The 23,770-nt window shown below is 52.4% G+C and overlaps 2 protein-coding genes and 1 non-coding gene across 8 annotated transcripts; all 3 read left to right on the forward strand.

Moving 5' to 3' along the window:
* Positions 1-4,011: 4,011 nt before the first annotated feature.
* Positions 4,012-8,983, forward strand: C15H8orf58 (chromosome 15 C8orf58 homolog). Of its 4 annotated transcripts, none has more exons than XM_019714547.3 (7): positions 4,012-4,497; positions 4,869-6,160; positions 6,502-6,681; positions 6,789-6,897; positions 7,027-7,139; positions 7,359-7,465; positions 7,997-8,983. In XM_019714547.3, the coding sequence occupies exons 2-7, from the start codon at positions 5,582-5,584 to the stop codon at positions 8,106-8,108; spliced, it is 1,200 nt and encodes a 399-aa protein (XP_019570106.1). In that variant the 5' UTR covers positions 4,012-4,497; positions 4,869-5,581; the 3' UTR covers positions 8,109-8,983. The 4 variants fall into 4 exon arrangements, with proteins under 4 accessions (XP_019570106.1, XP_019570126.1, XP_074194338.1 ...); XM_019714567.3 differs by having other exon boundaries at positions 4,013-4,497; positions 5,655-6,160; XM_074338237.2 differs by having other exon boundaries at positions 4,014-4,497; positions 5,655-6,160; positions 7,362-7,465.
* An 833-nt stretch (positions 8,984-9,816) lies between these two features.
* CCAR2 (cell cycle and apoptosis regulator 2) lies at positions 9,817-23,697 on the forward strand. 3 transcript variants are annotated; one of them, XM_019714592.3, is made up of 21 exons: positions 9,817-9,953; positions 10,808-10,903; positions 11,107-11,198; positions 11,618-11,709; positions 11,913-12,027; positions 12,196-12,325; positions 12,500-12,596; positions 16,323-16,442; positions 18,102-18,324; positions 18,410-18,523; positions 18,868-19,031; positions 19,471-19,645; positions 19,728-19,958; positions 20,057-20,278; positions 20,861-21,005; positions 21,129-21,208; positions 21,624-21,770; positions 21,942-22,053; positions 22,146-22,334; positions 22,477-22,682; positions 22,889-23,697. In XM_019714592.3, exons 2-21 carry the CDS (start codon positions 10,846-10,848, stop codon positions 22,931-22,933), a joined length of 2,757 nt encoding a protein of 918 aa, XP_019570151.2. In that variant the 5' UTR covers positions 9,817-9,953; positions 10,808-10,845; the 3' UTR covers positions 22,934-23,697. The 3 variants fall into 3 exon arrangements, with proteins under 3 accessions (XP_019570151.2, XP_019570143.2, XP_019570136.2); XM_019714584.3 differs by having other exon boundaries at positions 9,830-9,955; positions 10,809-10,903; positions 21,126-21,208; XM_019714577.3 differs by lacking the exon at positions 9,817-9,953 and adding an exon at positions 10,133-10,542 and having other exon boundaries at positions 21,126-21,208.
* LOC141572987 (small nucleolar RNA U13) lies at positions 13,342-13,444 on the forward strand. Its single transcript, XR_012498575.1, has one exon. It is a non-coding gene; the product is annotated as a small nucleolar RNA U13 (small nucleolar RNA).
* Positions 23,698-23,770: the final 73 nt, after the last annotated feature.

Here is a 23,770-nt window from a genome sequence, read left to right on the forward strand (position 1 = left end):
GGGGAAGGGATGCTGGAGGGAAGGCAGCCAGAAACACAGGAGGTGGCACCAGACCCACCTAGGTGACCATCTCCTGGTCTGCCAGCACTGGTTGGGCTACAGCTCTCTATGCCCCTTGCTGTACTTGATGTGATTGCTGCCAGCCCTGTGACTTACCCAGAGGATGGGCAGACCAGGGTAACATCCAGAGTACCTCCTTCGCTCAACGAAGCTGTCTGTTCCCACTTGAGAAAGATAATCACTTGGGACAGGGCTGCAGGTTAGCCTTGCTGGTGGGGGACAACCCAGCAGAAACCCCACCCTGAGGGACTACCACCCACCCAGGGCCTCACCACAGTGAGTCAGGGGGTTGGTCTGCCCACAACTTCCCCTGGGAGACCCTGCTGGCTTCATTGGTGGTTGCTTGAATTAAAACAAAACAAACCAAACAAAACAACACAATGCATGGCCAGTGCTAGGTACGCCTGCCTTGAGAGTATGTATGAGTTGGGGCAGGGCTTCCCTGCCAGATTTTTGGCTTGACTCACTGCCCTGGCCCATCCTAATTCCAGAGGACATTTCAGAAAAGTGCATGGGTGCTGCTGGGTGCTCCAGACTCACCCTGCCCCCCAGTCAGCCTGAGGGATGGTGGCAGCCTCAGCTTTATTTTCACAGGAAAGATCAAAGCTGGGCTTCAGAGGGTGCTTTGTGCTTTTTTGGAAGGAATCTTGGCGAAGACTGTGTTGCCTCCTCAAGCACCTGTTGATACAATTTACACCTTGATATAATTGTCTCACCTTTTGCTTGGATGGCTGCCTTTATTTCCATCAGAAAAGATCAAGGCTTTCTGTGGCTCAGGAGCCAGTCAGGCCACAATGTCTGGTCTGAAATGGGAAGGCCTCCTTGGCGCCACCTAGTGTCAGGTGTAGCCCATCGCAGGGGAGAATGCTCACAAAAGGGGAATTCACCCCTCTGGAAACACTTGGGCTTTGGCAAAGTGGGAATGCAGAAAGGTCTAGCTTTTTTCTTGCTTTCCTGAAGATACTGGTCAAGTAGCAGCGACTAAGCCAGCATGAATGAAATAATGCTACATGGCAGTGAGTGCTTAAGAGCTAACATGGAATACACAGGGATGTCCTGAGTTCAGTGCAGGGACCATCTGTGTGAAAGGAGGAACAGGACTCGGGATAGGAGGAGAGAAATGTTGAGTAATGGGGGTGAGTGCAACTGGGATGCTCAGTTTAGGGCAGTGGCTGAAGGGGATACTGAGATAAGGAGAGATGGTTTGAACTTCACCTTGAGGCTCTGGGGACACTGAAAATTTTAAGCATGGAAGTAATAAGTTGGACAGGGTGGGTTGGAATATTAATATGGTGAGATCCCTGCCTGTAACAAACCTTGCTGGGCCAGCTGTCTTCTCAGGAATAGAGAACACATGGGGACTAGAGACCCTTATAAAATGGGTATCCCCGTGAGAGAATTGAATGCCTTTTGAAAGCTAGATGGGTTCAAGCTAAAATTCACTTTTTCAGTTGTGGCAACCAGCTCTCCTCCCAGGGAGGGTTTCAGCTCTAGGGCCTCTGCAGCCACACAGCCAGCCTGAGCTTGGGAGCAAACTTCTTTGGAAGATGGAGTTATCAGCCAAACCCATTAGTCAGCAGAGAAGGCTGGGGCCATTGTTGATTTCAACCCCCTGCCCTCTGACTCAGACATGGGGTGGGGGAGACCACACAATTATGCAATTGCAATTTGTCCCCTGCAGTGCTCTTTTTATTTTTTATTTTTTTCCTGCATTTTGGGGAATAACTTCAGAAACCATGATAGAATTGAGTTAGAAGTGGTCCGAGAGCGCATCTAATACAGTCCCCTTCAGTTAGAGATGAGAAAGTGACTTTCCCAAAGTTCCATGGCTTGATAATTCTCAAATGCCAGGGACGTTTTACGTGCTTTTGAACTCTAATCCTTACAATTTGGTAGGTACTGTTATCATCCTTGTCTATAGATGAAGAAACCAAGGACAGGGAAGATGAGTAACTGGTCCAAGGACTGCTAGCTGGTAAGGGGAGGGGCCAGGGATGGTAGGTACCTAAAGCCTGACTCCTGAGTGTCTGGCTTGCCTAGAGGTGGGGGTACTCTTGCCCCTCCATCACCAGAGACAGCCTTTTAGGCCACTAAGGAGGTCACTATGGCACCCAGCTGCCATCTCTAGTCTGGCAGAAGCTGCTCCCAGGCTCTTGGCTTTGCCTGTGGTCCCACAGGGCCTAGTTCAGTGCTGAGCTTGCAGGAAATGCACTTCCTGAAGCTGTGACTTCCCCCATGGAAGGGAGGGGCAGCTGGCCACCCCTGACCTCAGTCTGATCAATGACTCTGCTCAGGCCACCACAATCTCAGGGACTCACTGTAGCTGCCCACCCCTTAGGTGGGCAGTGAGGGGGTGGCTGTGCTGCCCCTCCCATTCATTCAAGCACCACTGAAAGGGAGATGGTTCTCCTCTCACAGAGTCAGGGTGAAGGACAGTGCAGAGGTAATCACGTGGGGCCACAGAGCCCTCTGGGTGGTAAAGGCCTGTCCCAGCTCTGCACACAGGGCTGCCAGTTAGGGCAGCAAAGGCAGATGACAGGGAAGTGTGTGCCCCCCAACCCCCAGGAGGTATCCTGATCACCATGAGGGCTCTGGCGTATCTGCATGGGGGGAAACATGGCCTGGAGGGGAGTGTGGTGGGTCGTATGTGTATGTGTGTTGGGGGGTTCTTTTGAGGCCACACAAAGCCTTGTGCTGAGACACTGCATTCCTGCTGGCTGGCTTCCTGTTCCAGATGCATTCCTGCCCCAGAGTCACCAAGGAGACTGCTGCTTGGAATCTGGCCCTACATTCTCCAAATTCAGGGCAAGATCTGGCAAAGGTTTCCTCCCTTCCCCTCCCCACACTCTCACTTTGCAGAGAGGAAGCCACCTGACTCACCAGCCCTCTTACTCTCCTCCTACCTTGGGAGGGCTGGAGTGGTGTCTGGCATGGCCTGGGTGGGGTGGGGGGGTTGGTACCAGACATCCTGTCCGACTTGCATAAAACAGTTCCTGCCAGGCCCAGCGTTCTGTTTCCCTTTTTGTATCTGGAAAAGAGGAATGGGGAGGGGGTGTTGTCCAGAAGGGTAGGGCCGGGAGGGGGCAACTCAGAGGACCCATGGCTAGTGGGGAAGGGCTTGGCCTGAAGATCAAGGTGTTAAGAGATGTCTGGTAATTCAGGCATTCTTCTTTCCTGGGGTGTGGCTGTGGGCCTCAATTTCATCTTCTAAAGTTGGAATCTTGTAATTTGTGGCTACAAGATTGGCTACAAGTTGATGAAGGCTCCTGCGTAGGGTGTTTGAGGAAGGGCAGGAAGGAGCACGGAGCAGAAAGGATGGGCAGACCTCTTCTCCCTCCCAGGTAACAGCCGCTTGCAATAGCTCAGGCTCCAGCCCCTCCCCCAGAGGCTCAGGTGCAGGTTTGCACGTCCGCCAGCTCCCTCATCTGCCTCCAGGGGATTTGGGTCCTGCTGGTCACCTTCCGCCGGAGAAGGAGGTTTCCTTAGAAGCTACTCGCCCGTCTGGTCACCAAGCTGTCTCTCCTTCAGCCGCTGTCTGGGCTCCCAGCCGATTTTCAGAGCGGGGAGCTGGGGAGGGGGGGGGATGGTGGCGGTGATGCGGGGAAATCTCAGGGGCCCAAAGAGGGCTGGGATGGGGATCGGGAAGGTTTTATACTCGCATCGCTTCCAGGCTCCTCCCCTGTCCCCCAGGCTCACTTCTTCCCCAATCCTGAAATCCCACTCAGCCCCCCAGTTTCAGGGTACCCGAGTGAGGAAGAGGTGTGGGACGAGGAGGAGATTCAGAGCTACCCCGGGACACAAAGCGTTCTGCCGCTGTTGGAAAAGATTTCCCTCTGGGCGGAAATCATTTCCCCCTTTTATCGCGCCAGGTTTCTGAGTGGCGGAGTGACTTGCCCCAGGCTCACAGCTGGGAGCGCAGTGACGGCTGCGTCTCGGTCAGTGCCCTTCCCACCGCCAGCACGTGGGGCTCCATTTCCTTCCGCGCCCCGATCCACTCCCCGCCCGCCAGCTTCATCTTGGCGGCAGGAAGGCAGACCCAGCGTGTGAACTGGGGGCGGGGTGACCCGAGGCGGGGGGCTCCGCTCCTGGGCCGCGGCGGGAGCGCGGGTCTGTCACTCGCGGAAGGACAGCGGACCGGAGTCAGGACAGCGGACCGGGGCCAGGACAGCGGACCGGGGCCCTTATCCTAGCCCAGCCCCGCGTGGCCCCGCGTGCAGCCCCGCCCCCTTACACCTGCGCCCCTCCCCTCCCCCGTCCAGCCTCATCCCTCCCCCGGCTGGGAGTGTCCGGGGGCCGCACCCAGGGGGTCCGGACGCACGCGACCGCGGCGGGGGGACGCGGGCTGGGAGCGCTGGGTCCGGCTGCTGCGGTCGGGGCGGAGCGGGGCCATGCTGGGCCGGCGGCGCATCTTCGCCATGGAGCCGCTCGGCAGCCGGGGTGAGTCGCCCACCCTCAGTCCGGCAGGGCCTCCCGCCTTAGAGCCGACTCTGGGGCCGGGGGCCCCCGTCTGCGTCCCGCCCCACCCTGCACACCGATCCGGGGCGCCCGACCTAGCCGCGCCCGCCTCGCGGCCTCTCTTTAGAAGGGTCGAGTGAACTGCGCCTTGCACAGGAGACCCTCTGGGTTTGGGCGTTAAATTGGCCACCACCTCCATCCCTCTTCCCCCGGGTCCACTTCCTTCAAATTCCCGATCTGGATTCTTCTCCGCCGGCCCCTGTCCCAGCCGGCCGTTGCCCCTCGGCGGCAGCAGAGCGCTTCCCAAAGGCACCGCGCAAGGGGTGGATTTCCTGGCCCTCTTCCTTGCCCAGGGGGCCTGGCTTCGGAGACGTCGGCAGCTCTCCACCCTCTCCGGCCTCAATGTCTGCATCATTGTAGCTGGGGCACCCAGAGAGTAGGAGGACTTGGCACGGAGGTGACAGTTAATGGGCAACAACGCTGCATCTTCTCCTTCCCACTGGTTCCTTTTCTTCCGTTTAAGTTTTTTTCTTTTCAACTCGCCACCAAATTGTCACTGTTTCTCAGTTTAAAGCCCAAAAGCCGCAAATGGTTATAGCTATTGTTATTTTTCATCATCCTCCCCCCAGGAACTCCCGGAGAGACTTCATCAAGCATCCTGATGACAGTTTGGACCCCAGCTTCCCTCTTTGTGCCATGCGCCCTCTCCCTGAGGCGGGGCGCACGGTCATACTCTCCCTTGTGGAGTGATGGAAGAGCCTGTGGCTCCCTGCTTAGGACTTGGAGGTCTGAGGCAGATCCTAGGGGCAGGAGCGCAAGAGCTCCCAGGAAGAAAGCGCCTAACCCCTCAGAGGAAGGAAGATAGGCCATCGCAGGAGCTGACGAATAAGTCCTGCAAGGCTTTGCCTACTACACAGCCCATATAGGTTGTGATTACTAACAAATACTGTTGTAAAAAGAACCCCATCCAGCATCTCTCAGGCGGGGCTGCAGAGAGATCTGGGAGGGGCTGTGGCTGTCCAGGCTCCTCCCTTCACCTCTGGCCCAGGACACTCCTCCCCAGGGAATGCTTTCAGCTGCCAGGAATGCTGGGGGCGGTGGGGGCAGCCTGCCCAGCCTGATACCGACTCTCCTTGTAGATGGGGCTGGTGAGGACCTGGCACGCAGTTGTGTAGTACCTGGAGTCACCAGCGTCTACAGACGGATCCCGGACACCGTTCAGGGGAGCTCGCTGGACTCCTGGAAGGGGGATGGTGAGCAGAGAGGTCTCCGGAGGCAGGTGCCACTTCTCAAACTGGCATCCCGGGACTCAGGAGTGGAGATGGTGGTTGGGGACAGCCCCCTGGCCACCTCGCTGGGCGTTTCTCAGGATTCTCTGGACTTTGAGGCCGTGGTGAGCCCTCAGCCCCTGGCCCTGCCCACGGAGCCTGCTGCCCACCTAGGCCGGTTCATGGCCAGCCGTAAGCTGGAGCAGGTGCTGGAGAGGTCCCGCCAGCTCCCAACTTCTCCTGCCAGCTTGTCACAACACCACCACTCCCCGAAGCTGCCAAGTAACCCTGAGTGTGAAATGCCCCTTTTTAGAGCAGGGGACCAGAAGGCCACCAAGGCAGAGGTGGAAGAAGCAGGCCTGGAAAAAACAGAGGTGGTGAGTGCCAACTCTCAGGCTGGATGAAGAGTGGGATAGAGACGGCCCTTTCACACGGGGACTAGTGGGCCCCCCCACTTGTTCTCCCTGGAGCTCTCTCAGGGTGGGGCTTTCCTGTCCCTAATTGATGGGTTGTGTCACAGCTTCTTGCCTCACTCCACTCCCAGCTGTGTGGACGTGGGCAGGTACGGGGTCTGCCTGGCACCATGGCTGGCTGGGCATTGGGAGGCTAGCTGGGTTCGTGGTCCTCCTCTCCCTGCCCATTCTGCACCCACCTGCTGGTCACCTGGGGTGGGAATCTGGTTGAGTTCAAGTTTCCCCTACCTCTCTCTGTCCCACAGGTGGAGGGCTTGGGGTCTGAAGCCTGGGCGTGCCTCCCAGGGCAGGGTCTTCGCTACCTGGAACACTTGTGCCTTGTGTTGGAGCAGATGGCAAAGCTCCAGCAGCTCCACCTGCAGCTGCAGACCCAGAAGGCCCCTGGGGGAGTGAGCTGTGGGGTGGTCAGGCCAGCGGTTGGGCCGGTGAGTGGGGAAGGCAGAGGAGGGGTGGGTCCCCTGGCACCCGGGCTTCCTTCAGAACGGTCTAGGCCTGTAATCAGGCACTGAGCGCCCTTCTCTTTTGTGATCAGAATCCTACAGAGGAGGAGGAGGTCCTGGCCCCTTCACCTCCACCCTCTCATGCCCCAGGCAGTGAAGTGCATGGGCCTTGGGAGCTGCTCAGCCAGACTACGGAGACAGGTGAGGGGCCGTTGTGTCTCCTTCTGGGTCTTGCCTGCCCAGGGCCACATAAGCACACCCCCTGAGCCCTGGGACTTGGTGGGTGTGTTCCTGCTCCTGGCCCTGGGTAACCTGGTTCTCTCTCTGAAGGGGCAAAGAGAACTTCATTCCCAAAGGTAGGGGTGCCCAGTGCCAACCTTTCCAGGCTGTCAGAGGCCCCAGCAGAGCCAGCTCATGACTTTCAGTCCTCCCAGGGTCACAAGGTAGGTGATGGATATGTGTGGGGCAGGTGAAAGGATGTGGTGGGGTGGGACGAGGTTGGCATGTGTGGATACCCTGAAGACCAGAGACTGGGAAAATGAGAGGATTCCTGTTTGGAGCAGGTGACTTCTCTTGGCTGTGGTGACAGCTGTCTCTGGGAGTTTGGTCAGTGGTTTGTTGTGGGGTGGGGCTCTGTGGTGACCGCCTCACCCTCTGCTCAGCAGGATCTCTCCCACTGGAACAAGGTCAAGGTCCTGCTTAACCGGATCCGCTGGAAGAGCCCTAGACACCCTGAGCCCCCTGTCCCTCCTGATGGCCCTGCCCCTAGGTAAGTCCTGCAGCCCAGCCTAGGTTAGGGCAGAGGGAGGAGCCTGATGGGCCAGGATAGTACTGCCAGTTGTACTTTGTCCCTATGGAATCCACGTGATGCAGACAGTCTTGGAGAGGGTGCTGGAAGAAACAGAAAGTAGCTAAAGCTCCCCATTTCAGAGGAGGAAGCTGGGGACTGGGCTGGGGAGGGAAGCAACTTTCCTGAGGCCACACATGAGTCAGCAGCAGAACCAGGACCAGAATATGGGAAATTTCCTTATGCCAGCCGAGCAGACCCTCACCCCTTAAAGCTGCAACCTAGGCCATCTTCCTGGGTTTGCTAGCCAAGCAAGGTAGGGGCACAGATGAAAGATTCCACGGTGGATGTTGGGGGTTATACCGAATAATTCACCAGGGGGAAGAAGCACCATGTAAGTTACTACCCCTTGGCTCCCCACAGCAGAGAAGCTATCTATGCCTGATCCACTCTGGGACCATTGCTACCTTTGTTTCCTCCTCCTAGTCTAAGGCCACCTTTCCTTTTCCATAGGACTGAGTCAAGGGACCTCCCTGAAAGGTCTCCATGTCGCCCCCTCCGGAAGACCTTTATGCCATCATTAGTGGTGAAGAAGCAACGAGCAAAAAACCTTTCTGTCTGCTGAGACCTCCTGGTGCAGGGACCTGACCCTGTGTCGAGGGGTGTGAAGTGACGTCTGCTTCCTTGCCCTTTGCCCTGTTGCTTTTTCTGGGCACGGCCAGGAAAAACTGCTGACACTTGCCCTGCTCTCAGAGGTGAGGGCTGAATCTTTCTCTTCCCGGAGCAGCCTGGCAGAGGGACACTGGTTCCCTGAGAAGCCCCACGGTGTGACAGCTCCCAGGCGCCTCCCTGGCTGCCAGAAATCCCTGGGCTTAGACAATGTGAACTAGCTTATTTATCAGGCCTCCATGGAGCATGTGCGGCATGGTCATCTGTTGGGGCCCAGCGTGTTGCAGATGTGCATATATGCAAAATGATATACTCATGTATATCTCTGTGAGACTGTCACTGTTGTGAGCTGGCTGGATCCAACCCTCTCTTCTGAATCACACACTCAAAAAGGGTTGGTCTTCTGGGAGAGGTAATTTCAGAAGGATGGAACTGACCTTAATTCCTCAGTGAACATTTACTGATCTGGAGTCTTGCTTGCCTCCTCATGCCTGCATGGGCAGCCCCAGGATAGGGAAAGGGCACTACCTTGGCTGCTTCCACATTGAGTCTTGCCCCAGAAGACTGCACCAGGAATGGGAGAGTTAGGGAAAACATGGGGAACAGTGGAGTAACCTTCAAGGCCTATTCCTGGCTGCTTTGCTCCCTGCTAGCCTTTACACGTCAGAGCTGAAACCAGAGGCCCAAACTAGCTTTTAGACATCGACAAAATCCCTTAACTTGTCTGAGCCATAGCTTCTCACTTAATCTCCCAAATGGTGTAATGGTGCCTGCCCTATCTACCTCACAGGCTTGTTATGAAGATAAAATGATATTAAACTGTCAAAGTGCTTTGTGAATATTAAATGAATAGGGAAGGGGAGGGTAGGGGTGTTGGAGTGAGGCTTAAATTGGAGGGATAAAGTGAATGAGGGGGGACTGGGATTGCTAAAGGGGACTAAAGTGGCCTGTGATTAACTGCAAGATTTTGAGCAAGTCATTTCATTGAAGTCTTTCAGGTTTCATGTCTGAAAATTAGGGCAGCTATTCCTGACCTGCTTACCGGCTAGCATTGTTGTGAGGACTAAAGGAAAAGTCTGTGAGAACTATTAGTAAATGTCCACTTAAATATTGTGGTGGTTTACTTTACTATAGCCTATGAGATTCCTGGCTCTGTTAATTGAGAAAGGGGAAAAACTTATTCTGCAGGTACCCAGAGGACCGGAGGGAGGGAGGGAGGGAGGGAGGGAGGGAGGGAGGGAGGGTGTGTGTGTGTGTGTGTGTGTGTGTGTGTGTGGTCAATGGAAGGGCGGGGCTGGGGATGGGGCCATTGGCCTTGAGTCAGACACCGGAATGTCTCCTAAAAATGGCCACTGAGCAGGCATTCTCTTCCTTTGGTCAGGAGGGTTTGGTTCTCTTGCGCCTGCAGTCTTAGAGTCTGCCAGAATGAGGCAAGGTGGGGGCGGCAAGTGCTTCCTTATGTTTGGGGTCCATCTCCAGCTGTCTTTGGACAAGGAACCATGTCTCTGAAGTCTATTTTTCTAATGGGACACTTAAACGAGGACACCACCGAGGCTCAGCTTTCTAAGGCGCACACGATCGGGGAAGGCGCACTTCCGCTCCCCACTTAGGAGCCGGATGGCAGGCCGGCGTGGGGGAAGGGAGAGGTCGGTGGAGCGGAGGGAGGGACCGTATCCGGGATAGTGGCAGCTTCCGACCAGTGGTCGCGCTTCCGGAGAGGCGCTTCCGGTGGCGGCGGCAGCAGCGACTGTGGTGGTTCCGGGTGTCTTTGTCCCCCCGGTGTTGCGGCCCTGGCCCGCAGGTAGGTAGGAGGCTCTCCGCCGTCCCTCTGCCCCTTTGCTCCTCCCCCGACTGAGGGGCTGCGAGCGCCGGGCAGCAGAGATGCATGGTGCACGGAAGGAGCCGAGCCCCCTCGGCCTGCAAGTCCCGTCTCCCTGGCAACGGCCTCGGCCCTGGGGGCGGGCGGGAGGAGGAGAAACCGCGCGCCTCTGTCCTCCCACGGTGGCCTGGCTGCGTCCAGGCCTGGGAGATTCAGCTGTGGCGGCCGCTGAGGCGGGTGCGAAAGGTCGGGGAGCGCGGGAGCGGGCGCGCAGCCCGATTCGCTGTCGGCGGGGCCACACCGCTACCTTTCCACCAGCCCGGCCGGGGGACAACGGGCCGAGCTTCCGGGGAGAGGGCCCAAATGATCTCTCCCGCAGCACCCTCCTCCATTTTTCCGGGCCTTGCGTGGACATTTTGGCTAATGTATTTGAATGAATGAATGTCTCCGGGGCTCTTTCTCTAACCCCCCAACCGTCTGGGGTGGCGTGGCATAGTGAGAGGAGCGCTAAGTTGTCGGGACACCTGGGTGTGAGTCGCGGTCTTGTCACTAACTGGTTATGCGGTCTCAGGCAAGTCTCTTTTTTAATCTCTCTGAGCTTCAGTTTACTTTTCTTTACAATAGCATGATAGTAGCACCTGCCACTAGGTTATTATGAGAGCAAACTGCAACAGTGTAATTTCTTCATTTTCTGGTACTCTAGATTCCCTTCATCCATTGCCTCCATTCACTCTCAGTGCCCTCCTCCCCATTTCCTTAAGATCCTTAGTTCCTTTTTTTGGGGTTGATGGAAAATTCCCCTATGAGCTGTTAACTTATTTCTCTTCTGATCGAAGGTTTTTTCCCACGACTCTGAAAGAGGACAGCATTTCCAATGTCCCAGTTTAAGCGCCAGCGTATCAACCCACTTCCAGGGGGACGCAACTTCTCAGGTGATCACCTTTATCCCTACCTGCGCTCATACTGGGAAGTATGTGCTTTGGAGCTAGTCTTTTAAAAGATGGCTTTTGGGGTCTCTGTGGTGGAGGAGTTGCTTGGAGCCACTTTGCCCTTTGGGTTTGCCATATCCTCTAGTTGACTCTAGTGTTTGAGAGGGTAGGTGCGGTTCCTGGAGATTGCTTCTCTGTCCCCATAGGCGCAGCTTCAACATCTCTTCTGGGTCCTCCTCCTGGTTTGCTCACTCCTCCTGTGGCCACAGACCTGTCCCAAAATGCCAGGCACCTTCAGGTAGGTTGAGCATCCTTTCTAGTGAGTTTCAGCCGTTGGGACTGCCCCAGCATGCATGGATGCCTGCTGCTTTCGTTCTTACATCACAGGGTTCATCCTTCCTGGTACTCCTGTCCTGGGCCAGTAGAGAGGTGACTAGATACCTCTGACTGGGGAGTCCTAAGCTCTGGCTCTAGGGAAATCTTTAGGGTGCTTCTTGGAATAAAAGAACTGGAAATCCTGGAGAAGCTTGGGATGCAGGAACCAGCATGACCCCCCGCCCCATGCAGCTAGATTATGTCCATTATACAAGTACGCTTCCTCCCATGTGACTTTCAGTGCAATGTTCTGATGGAGCTGAGGCGGTGCATAGAGATGACATTCCAATGGCAGAACTTAGACAGATGTCCCCCATTTCACACTGTACTCTTCCCCCGTAGGGTGGGGAGAAGCAGCGGGTCTTCACTGGCATCGTCACCAGTTTGCATGACTACTTCGGAGTGGTAGACGAAGAGGTCTTTTTTCAGCTCAGGTAGGTTTGAGGCAAGTGTTCCTTTTGGATTTAGTTCTGTCACCACGCTTGTGGCATCCCCCCCCCCCCGCCCCCGGAAGCCATTGCTTTGCTGTGTTTAATGTGGGGTGTGAGAAATCTTGATGGGAAGGGCCTCAGGGCAGTCAGGGTGGCTTGGCTAGGGTCTCTGTCCTGACTGGGCCTCCTGGCTTGTGTGCTGGCAGTGTGGTGAAGGGCCGGCTGCCCCAACTGGGTGAGAAGGTGCTGGTGAAGGCTGCATACAACCCCGGCCAGGCAGTGCCTTGGAATGCTGTCAAGGTGCAAACGCTCTCCAACCAGGTACTCGTCCCTCCTTGGAATGTGCATTGGAGGGGGAGGGAGGGAAGCCCGTGTCCTGAAAGCTGGGCAAGAACCTTACTTTTGTAGAGGGTATGGGACTGCATCTGTCTGAGGTAGTCAGCACATCGACTATGGGATGCCCTGAATTTCCTGGTTACTGTCCTGCAGCCCCTCCTGAAGTCCCCAGCACCTCCCCTCCTACACGTGGCAGCCCTGGGCCAGAAGCAAGGGATTTTGGGAGCTCAGCCCCAGTTGATCTTCCAGCCTCACCGGATTCCCCCACTCTTTCCTCAGAAGCGTGAGTACCAGTGGCATGGATGTTGGGGTGTGGCTTTATGGATGAATGGACTTATAACTGTCAGGTTGCTCCTCTGTGAGTAGAAGTGAGTACTTTTGTGCACTGGAAAAAAGGAACAGGGAAGTTGGACAGATGTTTAGAGTTTTTGAGTCACCAGCCATTTCCTCTCTGCAGCTCTGAGTCTCTTCCAGACATCCCACACACTTCATCTGAGCCACCTGAACAGATTTCCTGCTCGGGGCCCTCATGGCCGATTGGATCAGGGACGAAGGTAAGAAGTTGTTTAACCAGGAAAAATGTTTTAATTTCTTTATTTCCCTGTAGGAGCAGTGTCCCTTTCTTTGTCACCTGTTGACACTAACAGTTTCTTCCTGCAGCTAGATCCTGGTCTCTTTACCCTGGAATAGGCAGACACAGTGTGAGGGCTATGCAAATATTGGGACTGTATAAACTGGTTCAGCAAGCAGGGATTTGATGTAGTTCATCTTTCAAAATATATTGAATTTTTTCTTAATATATAATTTTCCCTTTTATTTCTAGTCCCTTAAAATGGAGAAACTAAGAATCAAAACTATTAAGAAAATAGTAATTGTCCCAAAATAGTAATTTTGTAGTATATGTTTTAATGGCTAGTGTAAAAATGTTTCTTTCTTTATATGTTGTCTATATCAGCGTGGGGTTACAATGTATATGTTGCACTCTGCCCAGGCCAGGCCTGTGCTTTGGGCATGCAGATAGCTTCGTGGCTTTGTGTGGCGCAAGCATGGTGGTTTTGGACTCCTGTGTCATCTGTGAGTGGCGGGCACTGCCGGGAGCTTGCTGCCTGTTCTCTCTGGCTTACATGTTCCTTATCCGGCCTTACCCTCTCTCTGAAGGGTTTTGCTATATCCCTGGGAGTTAAGCTCTAGACTCGTCTGCTTAAGACTTGTTCTAGTTCTATCTGTTGGTCTTATTTTAACTTTTTATTATGGAAGATTTCAACTGTAAGCAAAGTAAACAGAAAAGGATGATGTGCGATCCTTTTGTACTTGATAAGTGTGATGCTTGGGTGTTCACTCTCTTGTGTGAGATGTGCCCCCTCAAACCTTGTTATGACATCGGCACATTACCTGTCTGACGTGAAAAAAAGAGAAAAGGATGGTGTGCTTCTGTATACCCATCACTTAGCTTCAAGTATCAGCATGTGCCATTCTTTTTCATCTCTACTTTTTGTCTACTCCCTGCATTGTACTTGATGTTTTAAAGCAAAATTTATATATGTCAAAATGCACAAATCTTAGCTGGACCATTTTGACAAATGGAAAATCCCATGTAATCCTCACTCCTATTAAGATGTAGAACATTTCCTTCACTCCAGTACGTTCTTTCATGTTCTAGTTTTCTTCTGAAATGAGAACTGTACTGAGAAGGACACAACCCCTGATCCCAGATGCTAGTAAGTTACTGCAATCCAAGGTGAACTCTTAAAAGGTTCATAGAGTAACTCAGAGAGAAAGTTTAGGCAAAGTGATGCAGCTAGTCTCTGTGCTGAAGCTGGTGTTTGTTCCCTCTGGATAGGTCATTGTGAATTCTAACTAGGGGGATGCTTTGATTGTCTAGGGTTATTTCCCACAGTGTCTCCACTACTTTGAAACACATTGTCCCATTTTCAAATCATTGGTACGTAGTTTGCACACACTCACCCCTCTTGTCCAGCGCATCTTCCTGGTCTTCAGTTTCCAACGACTTTCCACCTCTCACGTTCTGCGAGTTTATTAAAGGCCTCATTACAAAATCACAGCAAAAGCACAGCAAGTGCCCTCAGGGATGGTGTAGCCTGGATGGAAATTAATGAACTTTCTGCTTCGGGTTCAAGTTCAGCCTTTCTATATAGTCAGTTGCGTTTGCTTGTCCTGGATATGTCAAGCCCTGTGCAAGGCCCATGTTACATTACTTTGACTAATGCTTCATTGTCACGGCTTCTAGAGAAAGGAGACATTACCATTAGGAAGGAGAATTTACCATCAGTCAGTAGAGAGAATTTGCAGAATAGGAAAGGGGGGGGTAGTAGAAATTAGGTCACTGGGGGGAACAAGCGTTTATAAAGGAGTCAGCCACAGTAGCGTTTTGGCTGGAAGCCAAGTTTTATTGTGAATTTCAGGCTTTGGGATGCAGGGATCAATATTTCTTCCTGCTGAGGTGACTGAGGTGCCTTCCCCTGGTACTGCCTGTTCCTGACCAGTCCCAATACAGAGAGACAACTGGCCGTTGAAGTCACAGGAATCAGTGGAGCATCCAGTGTAACTAGAGGGTGACAGGATTTACTGAAGAGGTCAGGTCACTTCAGTTATGGGCGAGCTGAAAAGAGTTGTCAAAATGTCTTGGGAATGGTTCTTCTATAGAAACACGAAGCACTGATATCCCACAAAAGCCAGATCAGAAGGCAGCTTTTGGATATATATGCTAATGAATGAGGAAATTACCCAGGCAGAAATAAGAGGAAAGAAATACTTAGTTACTTGGGTGTAATGACTAGGGAAACAATCCATGTGGGTCTAAAAGAAAAGATCAGCAACTTTCTGGAAAATTTAATCCACTCAGTTACCTCAGCATGAAGAAGTGAGAGTTGATTTTATTTGCCTTATGAGACATGGGAGGTTTCCCCCTTGTCACTCTGGCATTTTATAATTGTCTAAATACGGTTTTTATTTATTGAGTCTATAATGTAGTGATACCATAATTAATTTATTACATAAATGTATAGAGTAGTGCATGCTATTATGTAAAATTAAAAATGAAAAATGTATGTCCTCTCCTTCCCTTTAAAGGTAACCATTCTTAAAGACCTTTAGAAAATAATTTTGAAGAGAAAAATTACTTATTGCTACTTTGCCCATGTTCTTTTCTAGTCTTTATATACAGAGGGTGCAAAAAAATGTATACACATTTTAAGAAAGGGAAAAACTATTAAAATTGTAATACTCAATGTATACCAATAACTAATGATGAAAGAAGTCACGTTTGACTTCTGCAATTACAAGAATTGCTCAAAGAGGTTACTATCAGCGTCCAGACACTTATGATTACGGCAAACTACTGCTTGAGCAGCATTGACCAAAGTGACCATTTGTATACATTTTTTTGGCACCCCCGGTATATCCATACTTTTCATAGTTTTAATCTTAAATTATTCTTATACATTCTTGTTAAACATTTTTTCCATATGGCCGTGTAATCCTCATAATTGTTTTAATGCTGCATGATTATTTACTATAAAAATTTGGATATTGTTGTATGTGAATGTGGTTTTCTTTCAGCTTGAATTTTTCCCACTATATATAACCTTTTTTCTTCTTTTGAACTGACTTCCTTGGGATAAATTTTCCATAGTGGAATTGTTGGATGAAAGGGTTTGAGTATTTTTATGACTTTAATGTCTACTGCTAAGAGTTTGTTACAAAAACTATCTCTTTTAATAAAACTTCCTGTATAGAACCCTTAGCGTGGTACCATATATGTGTCTCATTTAAAAAAAAATCAGTTAAATTTTTTTTTTTGCTCATTTCAAAAAAATTATGTTAACTATAACTTATAAAGTTTAGAAAATACTAAATTATTCATGAGTTTTATGTCAGAGGCAACCACCATTAACATTTTATTTTCGGTTAAAAAAAATTTTTTTTGCACAGTTGAGTCACTACTGTACATATAGTATTGTATACTTTTTTTAAAAATTTTTATGAGTTTATTTGCGCCCAACTGATGACATGCTGAAGAGCAAGATCTCAAATGCTCCCCCACACTATTCTTTTTGTTTAACATGAGTGGTTTTTATTAAAAGCATTTAAATATCCATTTTAATATCTTGATAACAATCTGTTATATGGCTGTTCGTGTGGCTTCTTTATCCATTTCTTTAATGTTGGAGATTCAGATCATTTTCAGTTCTTTTTAGGCCAGTATATTTTGAGTCTGTAAATAACTGTAATTTCTTCTCTGGTGATGGATCAACCTCCAGCGATGACTATGACCCCAAGAAACGCAAACAGCGGGCCGGTGGAGAACCTTGGGGCGCTAAGAAACCAAGGCATGACCTGCCTCCTTACCGGGTCCATCTCACCCCCTATACTGTGGAGAGGTGAGTGGCAAGGCTGGGGTGGGGGGTGAGGCTCGCAGCTGGTAACAGTTTCTTGTGTAAATGAGACAAAGTCTATGTGAGAGTTCGTGTGTTTTCTTATGATCTTTTGTTGTTGTTTTCGCTTTTTAATGTGACAAATTTTTTATTTCAAAATCTCAGATTTTAACCAGCAGAGCAACCACTGACATGGATGCTCTGGTAGAACTTTATGGTTTGATGACCAGAAATTATTATGCCAGGCTATAATTGAGGCTTGCCAATCAAAATCCGGGTACCCAACAGCAGTTTTCATTCAGGTAGAAACTAAGGCTCGTAGGCACCCTGGGACTGGTTTTCTAGGGACCCTCTGCATTATTTTTAAAGTGTCACAGCATGTCTGAGGACACAGGTCCATCAGCTTACTTCTCACATGCAGCAACGATTGACTAAGACGTAGATGGGCGATTCCAGATGCCATCTAGCAGTGGAGAGGCAGAGCTCCCGGTGCTGTGTTAGATCGGCCCCCAAAGCAAAGTCCGTGTAAGCCTGAGCTGAGGTGGTAGCCTCCTGGCATCTCAAGAGGGAAGGGAAGGAAGGCTCCCACTGCTCTTCCCGCCATTACTGGCTCCTCCCCCTGGCCCAGGTAGGGCTTCTCTTGTTCTCAGTGCTGACCCACCTGGCTCCCAAGGTTAATCTTCCTCACAAGACACTGGTTCTCGAGTCATGTAGAGGGTGGACCCTCCTCACATCAGGTCAGAACATGACTGCTAATAGCGCACACACAGCTGTGTTTTTTAAAAACACAAATAGAAGCCTATTATACATACTGTTTGGTAGTTGGCGTTTTCACTTAATATATTAGAATTTATTCCATATTAATGTTGACTAGATCTTGTTTCTTTTTAGCAACTACACGGTATTCCACTGAATGGATGGGCCATCATTTATTTAACCAGCTGTCTCTTCATTTTCAGTCTTTACTTATCCTAAATATTGTTGTAATAAACACTGTTCTACATACATGTATGTGGACAGGTGCAAGCATTTTATTGAGATCAGTTCCTAGAAATGGAGTAGCTGGCTCAAAGGGTCTGATTTTAAACTTTGATGGATATTGCCCATTCTCTCAAAGAAGCCGTATCACTTTACGTTCTCACCACTGGGGCATGAAGTACTAGTTTCCCCAGGCCTCTGCCAATACTGCATTATCAGACTTTTTGATCTTTGTCAGTCTGATAGCTGGAAAGTGATATTCCGATTTGCATTTCTTTAATTATAAGTGAGATTGAGCATATTTTTATGGGTTTTTAAGTCTCATTTCTTTTTCTGTTAAAGTGCCTGTTGATGTCATTTTTCCCAGTTTTTTCTTAAGACTTGTGAAATTTTTTATTAGTGATTTGTGGGTTCTTTTAACATTGACAGTGAACCTTTTTGTTTGTCACGTATTGCAAATGTTTTCTGTTTTTTTTCTTCCCCACTTTGACTTTATTTTGCTATTAGAGGTTGTTAACATTTTGGTGGTCAAATCTGATTCATCTTTTCCCTTCCAGAGGTGTCTTACTTAGAAAATTCTTTCCCAGATTATAAAATAATTTTCCCTCCCCCCAAGTCTCTTATGGTTCCGTTTTAAACATAATTTAGTCTCTGATCATTCTGAATTCCCCTGCTTCCTTCCTACAGCCCCACCTGTGACTTCCTAGAACTCCAGCGCCGTTACCGCAGTCTCCTGGTTCCCTCCGACTTCCTGGCTGTGCATCTGAGCTGGCTGTCAGCCTTCCCGCTGAGTCAGCCCTTTTCCCTCCATCACCCGAGCCGTATCCAGGTATCTTCTGAGAAGGAGCCAGCTCTAGACACTGGTGCTGAGCCCGTCCCTGCAGACAGTGACCCTGCTTACAGTTCCAAGGTAAGTGTGTTCGGGTCCTGCCCCTTTCTCCCATTGATGGAGGCTGAGAAAGCTCTGAGTATCTCTTCCTGCCACTCCTGCACAGGTACTGCTGCTCTCTTCCCCGGGACTGGAGGAATTGTATCGTTGTTGCATGCTCTTTGTAGATGACATGACTGAGCCAAGGGAGACGCCAGAACACCCTTTGAAGCAGATGAAGGTGAGAGCTGCAGTCCAGGAGGCAAGATGCATTGATAATGTCCAGGTCCTGTCACATTGTCAGCAGCTCAGTTCCTGTTCACGAACTCATTGAAACACAGTTTCAGAGCTGAAATTACCTCTCCTTTTACCAGGAGCACAGCATGGCTCAGAGATGTTCTTACTTGTCAGAAGGTTACGTGGCTGGTTCCTGTTCATGGGTGGCGACCCCTCCCCCACACACACTGCCATGTGGACTCTTCACCACACCCGGCTGCCTGTGTGCTCTAGTGGTGGCAGGCTGCCTCCTAGGGGGAGACCCAGGTGATTGGTGTTTCGTTTCTTATCCCTGATTTCTTCTTGTAGTTTTTGCTGGGCCGGAAAGAAGAAGAGGCGGTTCTGGTTGGGGGTGAGTGGTCTCCTTCCCTGGACGGCCTTGACCCCAAGGGTGACCCGCAGGTGCTCGTCCGCACTGCCATCCGCTGTGCACAAGCCCAGACCGGCATTGACTTGAGCGCCTGTACAAAGTGGTGAGTGGCTGCCCCAGCTCTGGTCCGGGGGCCGGCTGTCGGCGAGACCATTCGGGCCACGCTTCGCACCCTTCTGACCTGCTAGCTCGCTTCTGTTCCCCAGGCCTAGCCCCTCCCTCCTTCCCGCCCTCCCTAATGGTCACCTGATCATGAGCATGACAAGGGAGGTGTATGTTGAAGGCCAGCTGATCCCCTCCAGCCCCCGCCCAGCCACACTCAGCGCTCCTTTTTGTTGTCTTAGCATCTCGGATAGTAAGTGTCTGCTTCCTGGTGTCTCCCATGGACTGACGGTTTCTTGAGGACTTGCTCTGTATCTTTTATTTTTGAACTTCCAAAGCTTGGCTTGCAGTATGTGCTCAGTAAATGTTGACTGGAAACTGAAACAGTTGCTTGTGAATGTCACAGGTCAATATCTCATTTTTCCCTTTGCTGTGAGCAGGTGGCGCTTTGCCGAGTTTCAGTACCTGCAGCCGGGACCCCCAAGGCGGCTCCAGACCGTGGTGGTATACCTGCCCGATGTCTGGACCATCATGCCTACTTTGGAAGAGTGGGAGGCCCTGTGCCAGCAGAAAGCTGCAGAGGCAGCAGCTCCCCCAACCCAGGAGGTGCCAGTGGTAAGGCTGAGCCCTAAGAACAAGTGGGGAAAGTCAGTGCCCTGGCCCCTGGGCCCAGGTAGTCACTTGGCTTTTGTCACAGGAAACAGAGCCTACAGAACAGGCAGCTGATGCATCGGAGCAAGCAGCAGACACCTCTAAACAGAATGCAGAGAACCCGGAGGTCACTGCACAGCAGGAAATGGACACCGATCTCCCAGAGGCTCCCCCACCCCCTCTAGAACCTGCTGTCGTGGCACGCCCTGGCTGTGTAAACTTGTCCCTCCATGGTATTGTGGAGGACCGGAGGCCAAAAGAAAGGATCTCTTTTGAGGTAGGTGTAGGCGTCGGGAGGCTGTGCGGTGGGGTGTGTGGCTGGCTGTGCGGTGAGGCCTTTCTGATGCTCACGGCCACTGCCGCCCCCTCCACCAGGTGATGGTGTTGGCTGAGCTGTTTCTGGAGATGCTGCAGAGGGATTTTGGCTATAGGGTTTATAAGATGCTGCTGAGCCTTCCTGAAAAGGTGGTGGCCCCACCTGAACCTGAAAAGGAGGAGGTGGCCAAGGAGGAAGAAGTGGTCAAGGAGGAGGCGGCCAAGGAGCCCAAGGATGAGGCACACAGTGAGGGCGCCGCTGCCGAGCCCGACGCCCCGCCGGTGAGTACCTCTGCCCCGATGGGCACTGGGCTACACGAGGTGGCGCTGCTCAGTGCTGCCCGGCTTGCTTTCAGTACTGCTCTCCGCATGCGCCCCGAGACCACGGTGTGTACGCAGGTTCAGGGCGCGTGGCCCTCGCGTGGGGCCGCACAGCTAGTGAGTGGTGTGTCCAGGGGAAGGGGAGCGACCCGGAGGGGGGAAGGGGAGCGGGGTTGGTGCGCCGGCAGCACCGGATCTCAGCGAATGAGAACACTCTGGAGTAAGGTATCTTACCCACTGGCTGACCAGAAAGCAGCGTGTGTTTAGCGCTTTCAAAAGCACATGGGGCTTCTTGCCTACATACTCTCAAGCAAACAATTTCTTATGGACTGAGATGGACTCCTGAGGAGAATCCCAGGTGTCTGGGAATCGCCCTGCTCTGAAGCCTCGTACGTGTCTCATGTGTAAAGAAATACATCACCTGAGACGGTACATAGAGCCCTTGGTGCGGTGCCTGGACGTGGTTGATACTCAGGATTAGCCATTGTTGTTGTTGTTAGTAATTACAGGTGACAGTTCTCCTCATCTGTCTGCTTCCCCTAGAAGGAAGATGGGCTTTTGCCCAAACCCCCGTCTTCTGGGGGAGAGGAAGAGGAGAAACCCCGGGCTGAGGCGTCCGAGGACCTGTGTGAGATGGCCCTCGACCCAGAGTTGCTGCTGCTGAGGGACGACGGAGAGGAGGAGTTCGGTGTGTGGTGGGGAGACGCGTGTGGGTGGCGGCTCCCTGACTGGCTCCAGCGACGTGCTGTGAGCACTAGCCAGTGTGGCCTTGCGGTCCCCGCGCCAAGCTCACCTCGGGCTTTTGTAGCAGGGGCCAAGCTGGAAGATCCCGAGGTCCGGTCAGTTGCCTCGAACCAGTCGGAGCTGGAATTCTCGTCCCTTCAGGACATGGTGAGACCTGTTCTACCTCTCCGGCCTCTGACCGTGCTGCTCAGCAAGGCTGGCCAGTGTCTTTGCAGAGGGATCCTTCTGCCAGATGACTTCTGGCATCTGTCAATTTGGCAAAAGACACAATGTGGCTCTTGGCTCATGGAATGGCACTTCATAGGATCCAGTATCTCCGTCAGGGTGAATCTGAGCGAGGTTATGCAGTCAAGGAGCACCCTAGGTTCCTGTGTGTGACAGCCCCTGGGTGAAAGTGCCTGATAGGCCTTTGGTTATAGGCCCAGGGTCAGGTCTCCATCTGGAAGGTGCGCCTGCGTGTGACTGTGTCAGCCAATCTGCCTGAGTTTAAAAGGGTTACATCCTTGGTGATTTAGCCGAGAGAACTAGATGTAAATTCTGTTCATCCTTGTTTTTCTTGCAGCCCAAGGAGCTGGACCCCTCTGCTGTGCTCCCTTTGGACTGTCTTCTCGCGTTTGTCTTCTTTGACGCCAACTGGTGTGGCTACTTGCACCGGCGAGACTTGGAAAGGATTCTGCTTACCCTGGGGCTCCGGCTCAGCGCAGAGCAGGTGCTTTCTTTTGCGTCCCCTCGGTCCTTTCTGAGGTGGCCTAAGGTGTGCATAGGCACACACAGCTCCCATGGGGAACCAGGAGGCCCGAGTGCTAGGTTCTTGCATGTCCCAGGGGCGAGGGCCTGTGCCTTCTCATCGGATGGGACCTTGGGTGTGTGTTTTCTATAGGCCAAACAGCTGGTCAGCAGGGTGGTGACGCAGAACATTTGCCAGTACCGCAGCCTTCAGTACATCCGCCCGGAGAGCGCGGACGGGGGGCTTCCTGAGGAGGTGCTCTGTGGTGCGTACCCGTGCTCTGCAGCCTGCTGGGACGGGGGCAGGCCGCTTCCTCCTCCTCACCCGACCCTGAACTCCTTCTCGCGGCCCCACTAGGAAACCTGGACCTGCTGCCTCCTCCTGGGCAAAGCGCAAAGCCCGGAGCTGCCCCTGTGGAGCACAAGGGCCTGGTGTCCCACAATGGCAGCCTTATCGATGTCGGGAACCTGTTGCAACGTGCAGAGCAGCAGGACAGTGGGCGGCTCTACCTGGAGAACAAGATTCACACACTGGAACTGAAGCTGGGTGAGTGGGCTGATCAGCGGGGACCTGTCGGGCCAGGCAGATGTGTGTCCTGGAGACCAAGGGGGAACCTGCTCCTTAGGCTTTGGGCCTCTTGCTCTGATCTGTAACTGAGCAGCAGTCTTCCTGGTGTGTCCCCCCCTAGAGGAGAGCCACCACCGTTTCTCAGCCACGGAAGTCACCAACAAGACGCTGGCGGCCGACATGCAGGAGCTGCGCACCCGGCTCGCCGAGGCCGAGGACACGGCCCGGACGGCCGAGCGGCAGAGGAACCAGCTCCAGCGGCTGCTGCAGGACTTCCGGAGGCGCCTGACGCCCCTGCAGCTGGAGATGCAGCGGATGGTGGAAAAGGTGAGCCCGTGAGAGAGCTGGTGCGTCGGGGGCTCGGTCAGGGTGACGCCCGTATGGCAGCCCCTTGCGCCCGTGCCCAGGTCCCCTCACCTTCTCCATCCACTGGAATCCGTCAGTCAGCAGCTTGCAAGCTCGTCTCCCAGGAGCAAGTGGGTAGTAGTCCTTCCCCGTTGGGTCCTGATTCCTGTTCCATCTGCTTCAAACAGGCTGACAGCTGGGTAGAGAAGGAGGAGCCAGCACCTAGCAACTGAGGGCCTGGTGCAGGAGCTGCCGTCCTGCGAGGTCAGCGATGGAGCCTGCTGGAGTTAGAGCCCTTTGGGTCCAGAAAGAAGCTGGAGCAGGACCTGGGAGCCATAGGCCGGGTGGCTGACCCGTGCTCAGCCTGTGTAGGGGCGTTCAGGCCGTCAGGGTGACGTCTGCCTGTGCTGTGTGGGACGGACGAGGAACTGGTTCCACTTACAACTAAATCTAACATCTGCACCCCTCGAATGTCATTTTGCCCTCTACCTTGGGGTTTCTCCTGGGGCCCTTTAGTCTTGTGCTTTCTCCTGTCCTCTTCCAGTTTAGAGTAAGACGGGAGGAAAAGGCTCTTCGACTATGTCATACGGTCTGATGCCAATAAACTGAAGAAACACACGGAATCTGGCTGGGGTGAGAGCCCCTTCCTCTGGATGGCACAAATCCTGCTAGGTTACAGGAGCAGGTTCTTGGGGGAAGGGTCTCCAGGGGCCTTTGCAGGAATGGAGTGAGTGCTAGCGAGCTCTCCTTGTGGGCTGTTTGCCAGTGAAGACTGTTCCAGCCACCCTAGACTTGCCAGAAGAAACCAGCACCTCTGCCCCCTGGCTCCCCGTGTTCAGAATGTGGTATTGGCTATGGCCCAGCCTTTTTCCCTGTTCCCCGTAAGTCTCGCCTCTTTCCATAATCCGTGGTTTCAGTTTGACTTTGTATATAAAGTTGGTTTTTTTTTTTTTTTTTTGGCTTTTTGTTTTTTAAATAAACCAAAGTCAAAAACAAACCAAGTGTCCTCCATAGCTTTCCCCTTCTTCTAGGTTTGCCTGTGCTCCCACCCTCCCTCCTGGCCCTCACGC

Source organism: Rhinolophus sinicus, chromosome 15 (genome assembly GCF_057876585.1).
Source record: "Rhinolophus sinicus isolate RSI-liver-muscle chromosome 15, RSI-T2T, whole genome shotgun sequence".
In the NCBI taxonomy this organism is placed as follows: domain Eukaryota; kingdom Metazoa; phylum Chordata; class Mammalia; order Chiroptera; family Rhinolophidae; genus Rhinolophus; species Rhinolophus sinicus.

Excerpts from the sequence above, each read along its gene's own strand:
- CCAR2 (XM_019714584.3), top strand. The coding sequence starts at position 10,846 with ATGTCCCAGTTTAAGCGCCAGCGTATCAACCCACTTCCAGGGGGACGC. Across the intron at positions 11,710-11,912 it reads GAGGTCTTTTTTCAGCTCAG|TGTGGTGAAGGGCCGGCTGC; the intron begins GTAGGTTTGAGG and ends GTGTGCTGGCAG. Across the intron at positions 21,209-21,623 it reads TCTCGTCCCTTCAGGACATG|CCCAAGGAGCTGGACCCCTC; the intron begins GTGAGACCTGTT and ends TTTTTCTTGCAG.
- C15H8orf58 (XM_019714547.3), top strand. The coding sequence starts at position 5,582 with ATGCTTTCAGCTGCCAGGAATGCTGGGGGCGGTGGGGGCAGCCTGCCC. Across the intron at positions 6,161-6,501 it reads GCCTGGAAAAAACAGAGGTG|GTGGAGGGCTTGGGGTCTGA; the intron begins GTGAGTGCCAAC and ends TCTGTCCCACAG. Across the intron at positions 6,898-7,026 it reads CAGCCAGACTACGGAGACAG|GGGCAAAGAGAACTTCATTC; the intron begins GTGAGGGGCCGT and ends CTCTCTCTGAAG.